The following is a 12,214-nucleotide window of genomic DNA, read 5'->3' as shown; positions in this document are numbered from 1 at the left end:
CTCTGTATTAGTATGGTGTTCCTAATAATCTTTTAGGTGAGTGTGCATATATATATATATATATATATATATATATATATATATATATATATATATATATATATATGAGAAAGAGAGAGATAGAGAGAGTGAGATAGATAAATATATATATATACTGTAGATACATGTGTACATACAGTGGGTATGGAAAGTATTCAGACCCCCTTCAATTTTTCACTCTTTGTTATATTGCAGCCATTTGCTAAAATTATTTAAATTAATTTTTTTCCTCATTAATGTACACAATATGGGGTGCTGTGTGTACATTAATGAGAGAAAAAATTAATTTAAATAATTTTAGCAAATGGCTGCAATATAACAAAGAGTGAAAAATTGAAGGGGGTCTGAATACTTTCCGTACCCACTGTATATATCCATAGTTTTGAATCACGATCTGATTATTTGGGTGGTTACCTACCTTACACTTGTTGTTGGTCAGCCAGTCGGGAAACATCTGCCAAGCTGTCTCAGTTGCGAGAAGCAGATCTTAGGCATGTTATAGAGTACATGTGAAGTAGTACAAAGAGCAGCTGGTTTGCTTACTTGACAGGGTGTAGAATGGAATCAGCCACTATGGCACCACGACATCTGAGGTTCAATCCCCACAAGGGGAAACAAAGGTGCGCTCCTGCTGTCCTTCCATTATGGCCTCCTGACCAGCAAGAAATCATTCTACATCATGGCCAGGATGCCTATCCTCCCTCCATGACACTTACAGTCTCCTCTAAGTTAAGGTTTCATTTTCCCTGATGAATGTATGAAGCTATGTTAAATTCACAAGCAGTATCTAAAGAGTTCAGAATCGACAGTCATCAAACAAACTGGAACTCTGTTTCTAAATTGTATGAATTGCAGCTGCTGCAATTGTGCTTTTCTGGTAAAACCAAGTACCTGTGTACTTATTCTTCTTTTTCCAGATAATTGAAGACTTATTTAAATAATGATACATTACTGTCAACTAATGGATGGAGGTGCTACCTTTATTAAATTATTTTAATGACAGATCAAGCAAAATGACACCTTTTATGGGCTAACTAAAAGGATTACAATATGCAAGCTTTTGAGGCAACTCAGACCCCTTCTTCTCGAAAGCTTGCATATTGTAATCTTTTTAGTTAGCAAATAAAAGGTGTCATTTTGCTTGACTTCTCATTTCATCCATTAGCATTGGCTAGCATTGTAAAACACCCTACTACTATTAACTTATTTTACTTAATATTACACTTCTAGAAATTATTATACATTTATGTATATTTTAGACATTAATTAAAGACTTTTAAAAAGATTTCTACTCTGGATTATATTGTTAATTTTTTCTTTTAAATTACTACAGAGCCAAACCACTGCAAATACATCCGTCAGTTCATGATATTCTGCCCACCACAACCAACCACTGATTATTAATATTATTAATATTATATGCCCCTGTAAAGAAATTTTGTGGTTAAAATTTGGGATGGATGAACAAATTTGTACATTTTGTTTAAAACTAAAAAGATTAAAACTGCAGATCTTTTCTTGTTTATGAATTTTATTCTGTACATGTGGATTTATGTGTATAATTAACTGCATTTAAGTAGCTTACCTTGTTTAAACACTACCTAATAATATACTAAAATTTTATTATGACCCTTCTAATGTATTGTATATTTCCTTATTATAATGTAATTCTTTTTTGGTTATTGCTTTAACGCTAAAATTAATCTAAAAAATGTGTCTTATCTGTAAACTTTTACTTGTGATAGAGGGCAAAAATTATTACATTTTCCTGATTGTATTGTAAATACAGAATTAAAGTATAGAAAACCAATACTGAATAAAAGTTAAAAAAAATCTTTTTGAAATTAAAAAATCCACGACCTCTCTCCGTCCAGCACTTACCCCTTGCGTTACGGAGGAGTAATGGCACGCTTCCCGTTCTGTTGGACCATCGTGAGGTCATTGCGCATGCGTCACATACCGCTTGACCCGGAGGAGAAGTGTGTCGGCCATTTTGGTCTGATAGGGGGGCTTTGAGTCACCACGTGAGAGAGGAAAAGGATAGTGAGCCCGAGAGAGGGGAGAGAGAGGTCTTGGAGAACCTGGAAGAAACGGAGGAAGAGAGTGCAAAAGAAAGACGGATTTTCCTCGTTTTTTTCTTGTTTGTAACTCACATGCTATAAGGCAAGAGAACAGATCTAAGCTTGAGCAATGCCGACAGTCACGCTGCCGCCGAAGGAGAACGCTCTGTTTAAGAGGATCTTGGTGAGTGCTGGTTTGATTTCTCCGCAAGTTAACCACTGCCCCTCATTCTCCATCCCTTTCCATCCTGGCCTACTAAACGGGTAGCTCTACTGCAGAACCGGTCAGAAACACCTGAAGGCCTAGTGGGTACCTTTCAAGGGATCGGCCCGTCTGTGATCGAGGGAGAATTCGGCAGTTGTGTGCGCACCTGTGCTTTGGACCCCGTTGTTTATTAGTGTGTTTGCCTTGTCTCCTAAAGGTGTGAAGCATGCTTACCCTTTCACTTTTACGGTGTGCCAGGAGAGAATACCTTCAGGTTGCCGGCCCGGCGTGATCTGCCATGGGAGGGTTTGGGGCACGTTCGCTGTTTGCTTGTAAAACTTAAGTTCAGTGGGAGTGGAGAGTGGTTTCACACTTCTGCCCGTCTCAATTGCGACCCCCATCCCTTTGAATCAAAAGTGCTCACTTTGCATGTTCGCTTGGCTGCTGTGTCAGGTGTCTCACTGTCGCTTGGCAAAGGTTCCGGTTTCCGAAGTGTCACTGCGAGTCGCGCATAGGAAATGCTGTGTGTGTGTGTGTGGCTTTGTCTTCGTTTCTGATGGTCTGCATGGAAGACACAAACGCGGTCGACGCTTTTCGTACTTTGAGCGCTATGCTTCCTGTATCCGGCCTGTAAATGGTCATCCCGTGCACACGTGCGGTGGAGTTTGGTTCAGTTCACAGGATAATCCCATTTGTAGTGGTTATAAGTAGTCCTAACAAGACTTACCAGAAGGCATATCTGCTTCCACGTTTAGGTTGTTGGATTGTTATACAAATTAGGGCAATGTATTATTTATTTCATTGTGAAGCCACAGAAAGGCATAGTTGCAAAGTTTTCTTGTTTGTTTGATTGATAGACAGAAGGATAAAACTTTATTTGGCCACAGGGGGAAACTTGGCTTTTTACAGCTGCTCACTAAATAAATACATCAATACCAGAATGATTAAAATGAAAGGAAACGTCTGACTTGGCAGTTACAGTGAAGCATATTGAAGGTGTATTGCCATAGGTGTGAAGGAGCCCCAGTAGCCTTTCATGACACACTTATGCTAAATAATTTGTTGGTTAAAAGTACTTAACATTAGAGTGTCAAAGAGGTTCATAATGGCACTAAGTTTTATCTTCATTCTCTCTACTATTAATAGCTCAAGCTAGACAAGGGTGCATCGCATAGTTGAGTCAGCCTTTTTAGTTTGTTGATTTAATGGGCCTCTCTGGAAATGGTTTCCAGCTCAGCATAGAAATTCACACTCACCATCGCAGAGTTGTCGAAGATGTGATGGTTGTCACTACTCAGATTAACCTCTTTGGCGTTTAATTTTTTCTAAAAAAAAAACATATAAAAAGCATTGCATTTTTTGACTTAAAAACTGACATTTTTATTAAATCTCATCTTTCTGCTGTAAAACATTTAAAACACTAAAAGTACAAGTCAGAACTTTATAAAGTATAATAGTAACACAAATAATAATAATAATAATATGAACTGTATACTGCACATATGTGAATGATGCACGCATCACTTTCGGTTGGTTTCATTGTCCATTCCAGTTTCACTGCCTTAAGATAGATTCACCTCGTCATCACTGCTGATGAGATGCGTTTTTTACAGTACGACATTATGAGGTTAGGAGAAGACTTGTCTATTACTTGGGTAGTGCTTCGGCCTGACACTTATGCAAGACATGCCTGTACTGTTGCCTGAATAATGCTCGGCACTAATACTGTTAGAACTTTTACACACAAGAGTAATCCTCTGGTTTAATGCTTAAGCGAGACACGTCTATAGCATTGCATAAGTGGCACTCGGAACTAATGCTTTTGGCACTGTTTTTACAACCCAAATGGTGCTCAGTTCTAATGCTAAGGAAATTAAAGGATAACAGTCTTTTAAGAAAGAAGAGCCTGCATTGCACTTTATTATAATAACGGTTTTCTGTTTTATGAGACCAGTCCAACCTGTCATTGATGTCGACCCCCAAATACTTATAGCAATGCACCATCTCTACATCTACCCCCTGAATGGTTACTGAATGTAGAGGGTCTTTGCAATATCCTGGTGTTATATTTATAGGGTGAGGTGTATGGTGTAAAGGGAAAAGGGGGCAGGACTGTTCCTTGTGTTGCTCATGTCCATATCAGAGACCCGGTCCTTGTTATCTCTCAAACTACGGTCTGCCCAAAGGCAAGCCCATTATCCTGGCCAACGGAGGCTCATCCACCTGCATATCTGTAAGCTTACATCCCCTTAACTGGGATGGCTGGATGGTATTAAAGGCACTGGTGAGATTAGAAAACATATTCCTCACAGTGAAGCATTTTCCAGGTGAGAGTAAGCCTTGTGGAGCAGAGGTAATTGCCTCTTTCACTCCTGTCTTTGCTTATCAATATGCCCTGGCCTGGCCTGTCCCTTCCTATGGTTCATTATCCATAACATAATATACTCATCCACCTGCATATCTCTTGAGCTTATGAGCTAACCCCTTAAGAGGGATGGCTTGCTGGTATTGAACGGACTAGAAAGAAAAAAAAAATCCTCACAGTGCTGCCAGCTTTGTCCAGGTGAGGGTATGCTTTGTAGAACAGATAGATAATTGCATCCTCCACTTCAGTCTTTGTCCAGTAGCTACAGATCAACATTCCTGTGCAGATTTGTGATATATTTTCAGAGGTGTAGTAATGCAGGTTACACCTAAAGTTTAGTTATCAGTTAAGTCATTCTTCTTTAGATTTTCTGTGTGACCTTCAGCAAGTTGCATCAACTATAATGTATCCTGTGTGGATATACTGTTAATTTTCTTCTTGTGTTAATTTTCTTTCATGATGCCTTTCAGTTAATTTTAATGGACCACTCCACCCAAAATAATGCACATATTTTTTTTATATATTATTCTTTTTAGTTTGAAGTGGTGGTACAGAATAATTTTAAATTTTATTGCAGTTGTTGTTCTGCTGGTTCACATTACGGGAGACCACTGTTCATGTCCTAGTTTTTCTCTGAATGTAGTTTACATGTTTTTCCTGTTTCTGCATGGGTTTCATCTGGGATCTTTGGATTCCCTTCACAGTCCAAAGACGAGTCAGGTAAGGCGTATTGGCAATAGTATATTGGTCCTAGTGTTTGGTGTGTGTGTGTTCACTCTATGATGGACAAGAGCCCTGTCTGGGGATTGTTCCTTTCTTGAGTCCTATGCTTGCTGAAATGTGCTGTGACTTCCTTGTGACCCTGCTCAGGTTAAATTGTGTTTGGTAGATGGATGTTTTTGTGGAGAAAGTACATAATAAAGATTATAATAGAATGAGAGTCAATAACGACCAATACTGGACAACTGCAAACAATGTGAAAAATGTCCATATGAAAAAGAAAAAAAAAAAAAAATCTCAGGTAACTTGTGTCGTTTTAATCCACATCATCACACTCATTTATTTAGTTCAAAAAGCACTTTATTATAGGGCTGGGGAAATAGTCTATCATATTATCCATTGCTGATTTGCTGACCATATTGTCGAAATAAACAGAAATTGAGGATTGGCTCCAAGCATTTTCTGAACTTTCCTTAAAGTACCAAACTGCAGCCATCGCTTTCAGGTAGTCTTAAATGCAGCAGGAGTAGCTAAAGCCTAATATAAAGACAAGATATTGGCCAAGTTGTCACTTATACCAGAAATTCTTAAAAAAAAATTTTATTGCAACCCTATCTTTTTTGTTTCCACAAGACCCATTCCGTTTTGAATATAGAATTGTGGCTGATTTCTCCCTTCCAGTTTGACAAATTTGTTCCTCCTTAGAGAATCATAGACGGTCATCAGGTTGACTAATCAGAACATAAACAACAGAAATAGATGGGTAACCTCTGCTACCTTTAAACTAATATCAGTGATGAGCTAATAATTTGAGCGAAGCTGAATTTTTATCCCTTCAGTAAAGCAATCGTGAAACTATGCTGTTAAGTGACCAGTTAAATTCATGCCTTTGATACAGGAAGAATAATAAGCATACAGAGTTTGAATGGGAAGCGCACAGGTATATAGTATGGCACTGTAGTGTTTGCAGGCTTTGACTACCCATGGCTCTTTACAGCTCTGTTTTAGGTATCTCACTGTCCTTATAATGACTGCTCGCTGTTGTCATTCTGAAGCTGGTCATTTGTATTATGAAATGCCAGCTCATAGTGTGTTGTCACTGAACCCCAGGCTAGTGTGACTTGTAAGCAACATTAGGCTTTTTGGCCTTCATAATTTATCACTTTGTATAGTAACTTGATGTTGCTCAATTTACATTAGGATCAATTTCTGTTTAAAATATAAGTAAGATTTTACTTGGGTATTTTAACTGAGAGATTCAAATATGTTGATTGAATATGAGTGGCAATGGTTTTGTGATTCTTCTTTCTTAGAATCCACATACAAAGATTACCAAAAACTGAGCATGGAGAAGTTTGGTTATAGCATTTCAAGCTCTTTGACGAACCTGTGTCCATTGTGCTTATATTTGTAATTTTCTTTTGTATGCACTTGAGTTAACTATTAATTTACTCGGGTTTTCATTTTTGGTCTCTGCAATGGACTGAAATACTGTGTTTCATTCTATTACTTAGTTGTATACATGTTCTGACTACCCATGACTGTTGCATTAAGAGGAGTTTCAAAATGGGTGTATTTAAAAGCAATGGTAATAGATTCATTTTTAAGATTGAAAGTAGATATTTTAGTGTGTCCATTAAGTAGCACAGATATAAAAAACTTTGATTAAAAAAAAAAAGACAAAAAAAAAAAAAGATTTTATTTGGCTGTGCTGCTTACCATTCGAATAATACTCTGGAAAAAATAATAACTTGTTGGGGGGGAAAAAAATGGCATTGGCAGTGTAGTATTACCGGGTCTTGGTCACAAGCTTTTATTTATTAATTTTAAAACATGGCTCATTGTAGCACTTTGTTCCTGTGATACCTTCTGTGTGGTTTGTTGCAACTGTATGTTGCAATATTTACACAGGGATCAATTTTTGTTTAAAATATAAGATTTTATGTTAGGGATTTAAATAGAGAGATTAAAATATATCAGATGGCTAAGCACTACAATAGGGTTATGATTGTTCTTTCTCAGAAACCACATATGAATACAGTAATCCCTCCTCGATCGCAGGGGTTGCATTCCAGACCCTCCCGCGATAGGTGAAAATCCGCGAAGTAGAAACCATATGTTCATATGGTTATTTTTATATATTTTAAGCCCAGCCATAAATACGTACAATGCAAGAAAAATTGTATACAGTAAATGTGTGTACAGTGACACTAGACGTATGTACATGTACTAAGTACTGTAAGTAGAAAATTAATTATAGTTACTCACCAACAATGACACGATGACTTGTCCGATAACGATGTTTAATTTTACTGCACAACAAAGGAGAGCGTTATAGGTTACAGCCCTTCTAAAGGAGCCTCTTCAGGCGACTGTGTAGCACCGCCGTTGTTGTTCTACCGGCAGTCTTCAATCCAAATCCCTAAAGTAGATTCCATCTGGACTACTGCCTTATTACGTCCACTTAAAACTCGTTTTGCGCCCTGGTTAAAAGGATACTGCGGCCGTAGATCATCTATTCTTTTCCTCCTTTTTAAATAAAAAGAATCTTGGACTCATTGATGCCATAATGGCATCCTACAGCAGTGTAGCTTTTCCCTTCCTTCACCATATCCAAAACTTTTACCTTTTCGGCAATTGCTAGCATCTTCCGTTGGCGCTTGGGCACAGTCCATGAAGCAGTAACAGGAGCAGATCGTTTTGGAGCCATAACGAAGGGCTTGACTACGCACAAAGATAAACACAAAAGAGCACAAAAGTTAACTCTTTACCCAGTGAAACACGTTAATGCTGAATGAGCGAGACGAGACTACATGGTTAACGCCGTGGAATCGAATTCGGCGCTCTGTTGCTGAGCCAGTCAGCACACAGGAACTTAACTGCATGCTCTGATTGGTTAGCTTCTCAGCCATCCGCCAATAGCGTTACTTTTATGAAATCAACTGGGCAAACCAACTGAGGAAGTATGTACTGGAAGTAAAAAGACCCATTGTCCGCAGAACCTGCGAAGCAGCGAAAAATCTGCGTTATATATTTAGATATGCTTACATATAAAATCCGCGACAGAGTGAAGCCGCAAAAGTCGAAGCATGATACAGCGAGGGATTACTGTTTCACCAAATATCTTGTACAATATCTTGTTTTCATTATAAATTTGCATACACTATGTGATGATGAGAGAGATGCACTTTATTATCATTATTGATGGGTAGGGCTTATTTATGATAAATTGAGAACAAAAACAAACTTCTAAAGTTTTGGTGTCATTTTAAAGGTCTGCAATTTTACATATTAAATAACACCCGGTATTGAACTAGTAACACTCTTTCACATTCTTTGAGGATATGTCTAATTAAAATGCAATTTACAAGAGTGAAGTCTGAGAACAGTTTTAAAAATGTCAGTATGTCGTCAAGTCTAAAGTTTTACGTACCACGTACACTTGACACTGATACATTTTACATTCAAGCTATTAAATAAATGTAAATTTATAAAAATAGAGAAAATCACTTATTGAATATTAATGCTGTTCTGAAAAATCATCATGCAGTTTATTTGCATTTATTGACTTTTTCTGTTCCAAGCGCTTTCTGAAAAACTAATATTGGTTACTTTGACCTGTGTCAGCCCTGATGTTACTTAGAAATGAAGTGGGAGTGTGCTGTGGAATACTGTTCATTGTGTGCAGTCACTATAGTACTGCCCTAATTGTAATACAAATAATCAGTATATTTTATTTCCTCCAGTCTATGGTATTTAATCCTTATCCGCATTAGAGAGCTTGAATGTTTTTGTCTACAGCCTTCTTCAATCCCACCCCGCCCCATACCTTCCTATTGTGTTACGTACACTTGTTAGATAGGCTGCTAGTACTCATCCAAATTCAATTTCATTAGAATGTGTGCTTTTGATGTTCTGGAGTAAGACCTTAATTATGGAGATTGGCATAATTTAATTTTGATCACAAAATTGATTCAACTAGGAGTATTCCATTGATTCAGTCTTGCTACCTAATTTTGTGTTGAAACATGATTTTCGTAATTCCCTCTGTGTGTCCAATATTGTGAAAACTATATGGCTGTGTAAGTCTTTATTAGTGTTGCTTTACTTTAGGCATCATAAACTTAATATTGAGGTTTTCTTTTACAAGATGCATCCAATAATTCTGGGTCTTAGATTTCAGTCACAAAGGATACTTCTTGTGAATAATTATTTATAGTGACAAAGTCTTGACTGTACATGGAGTCTTCACAATATGGAAAAAGCATGCTAGAGAAATTGTTTTCCTCCCTGTTACTACTCACTGAACTGTACTTTATACTGTATACCAATGATGCTCAGACTGTACCCCACAGGGTCCTTTTATTTTAGCACACAGGGTGTATTTTGTAAATAAAGCTTGTTATCGATTGCTTTTTAAATCAAAAATAATGATATTTCCTCTGAATTACTCATAAGATCCACTAAATGCTCAATGTACAATATAAACCAGTTTGTGTGAATTTAGGGCTTGGTGATATGGACTGAAATTGATATTACAAATATTTTGAACCAAATGCATTAGATATATCCTGATTTGTTATCAAAATGCCTGAAAGATTGAAGATCGGAACCATATAGACATGTATATGCACATTTTTATACAGAGTTGAAAACTGGTATTTCTCACAACAATAATATGAAATATTAGCAACGTTTTTTTTTATACAATTTAATGAATAATCTGTGCAATATAGAAACAGCTGAAATAATGTTTTTTTTCTAGCCATTTTTGTTTTATATCTCCTGTACTTATTTTTCAGTTTTCATTTTATGTATTGCCTGCTTTCTGGCCTCTGTGTCTGCCAGTGAGTAAACACTGCTTTCTACCTCTCTGTTTGACTGTTTTATATAAGGAAAGACAGCAGTCTTAAATCATTATGATTCATATCTTTTTTGATGGTTCTCTGATCAGAGAGTTGCAGAATAGAGTCCAGAGAACAACATTATATCTAATCTTTTTATTGTCCATTTTCTAAATATAAAGAAATCAATTTTTTCAGTCTGGGGAAATTTATTTGTGCATGCTGTCTAAATAAATAATGAAACAGAACAGTTAAATGACACCAAATGATGAGTAAAATACAATGCAATGCTTTTGAGTAGTACTGGGCGTTACGACCAAAATTCTATATCACGGTATTTTTCAAAATTATACTGGTTTCACTGTATTCAACGGTATTTTTTTTTCCATGCATGGGTGGATGTTAACCACATTTTCCACTGCAATTACTGCAGTAGACTGGCTAAGAATAACCTATTCCACTGTCATGAGAATTGTACATTGTACAAAAAAACATTTTAATGTGCACACAAGTATTAATACTGGTTTGCATGGCCCCATAAAGTGATAGTTTTCAAGGGGGTGGCACTAATGAAGAGAAGGAATCACATTGCATGACAGCTGCTGTCAAAATATATAACCTTTTTATTGAACAAATTTTGCAAACAAACTAAAATTTTGACAACATATATTTTCAGCCATCCAAAGAGGCATTTAGACTTAGTAAAATTCCAAGATGTGCTTGTTAAAAGTTGTATTGCATTGAACATGTCTTAGAAAAGGAATAAATAGTAAATATTTTTTGTAAACCAGCTACACTTTCTGTTAATGTTAACAATCTCTGTCCACTGACTGTTAAAGTGACTTTTTAAAAAAACTTTCCAATCATTAAACAGCATAATATTTAAACTAATAAATAATAACAATAAAATAAATAATAGTGCAACTTCCAGTAATAATATTACTTCAAGACTTCAAGCCCTGGTGCATTGCACAGTATTCACCAAATAAAAATAAAATAAAACAAGTGCAACTTTCATGATGACATCTTTACCAACTGAACCATTGTTTAGGCAAATTGCATTAATATGGGCCTTGCTTCAAGCTAAGCTATATACATAAATAATAAAACTGCAATTTGCATTTATAATGCTATTTGTGGTATAGCCCTACGGAATCGTATTTTGGCTACAGTGAAGAAAAAAAAATATGGACATGGAAGAAAAAAAAAAACTATCGATACTAATAAAAGGCAAATCCCTCACTGACTGACTGACTAACTGACTCATCACTAATTCTCCAACTTCCCGTGTAGGTAGAAGCCTGAAATTTGGCAGGATCATTCCTTACAGCTTACTTACAAAAGTTAGGCAGGTTTCATTTAGAAATTCTACACGTAACGGTCATAACTGGAACCTACTTACATACATATATACAGCCATAGCCTGTAGCTCGGTTGCGTCCCTCATCATCACATCCCACATAATTGAGTGCCTGCCCATATAAGGCCGTCCGTCAGCAGCAATCCAATAGACACGCTGCCACTAAATATTCGCGGGTGAACGACTGTGCTTATGCAAACGAAGATGAGATGGTCAGGGATAGAATAGTGTTTGGCACAAACTCAGCAAAAGTGAGAGAGAAACTTTTAAGGGCCGGGTCTTAGCTAACATTAAATAAAGCCATGGACATCGCAAGATCGCATGACATAGCACAAGCACAGCTGAGAACCTTCGATGCATGTACTCCGAGCGGCTCACGTGAACTCACTTTGCAGGACTGGGAAAGGTAAACCCGTGCATGCAGTGTGTGATGTCTCAGATAAAGAGGAAGACAAGCTGTTTATTGATGCAGTAAGAAAGGAACAACCCTCTGAATCTGAACAAGCCTTTGTAGACATATCAATAGGAAAGCAAGGTGTAAAGCTTAAGTTTAAATTAAGTTCATAGACATGCTGCCGCTAAATATTCGCAGGCAAATCCACAACTTAATACCGGGAATGC

General features: G+C 36.9%; 1 protein-coding gene across 1 annotated transcript in view; it reads left to right on the top strand.

Annotated features, from left to right (window-relative positions):
• The first annotated feature begins 2,016 nt into the window (after window positions 1–2,016).
• Window positions 2,017–12,214, top strand: part of naa15a (N-alpha-acetyltransferase 15, NatA auxiliary subunit a) — a 116,673-nt gene continuing 106,475 nt past the window's right edge. The window contains exon 1 of the mRNA XM_039751663.1: window positions 2,017–2,283. Coding sequence (XP_039607597.1) covers window positions 2,230–2,283 — 54 coding nt within the window. The 5' untranslated portion in view covers window positions 2,017–2,229. The remainder of the gene's footprint in view (window positions 2,284–12,214) is intronic.

This window comes from Polypterus senegalus, chromosome 4 (genome assembly GCF_016835505.1).
Source record: "Polypterus senegalus isolate Bchr_013 chromosome 4, ASM1683550v1, whole genome shotgun sequence".
Classification (NCBI taxonomy): domain Eukaryota; kingdom Metazoa; phylum Chordata; class Cladistia; order Polypteriformes; family Polypteridae; genus Polypterus; species Polypterus senegalus.
Note: the sequence above shows the minus strand (reverse complement) of the source record. Positions and strands in the feature narration are given on the sequence as shown.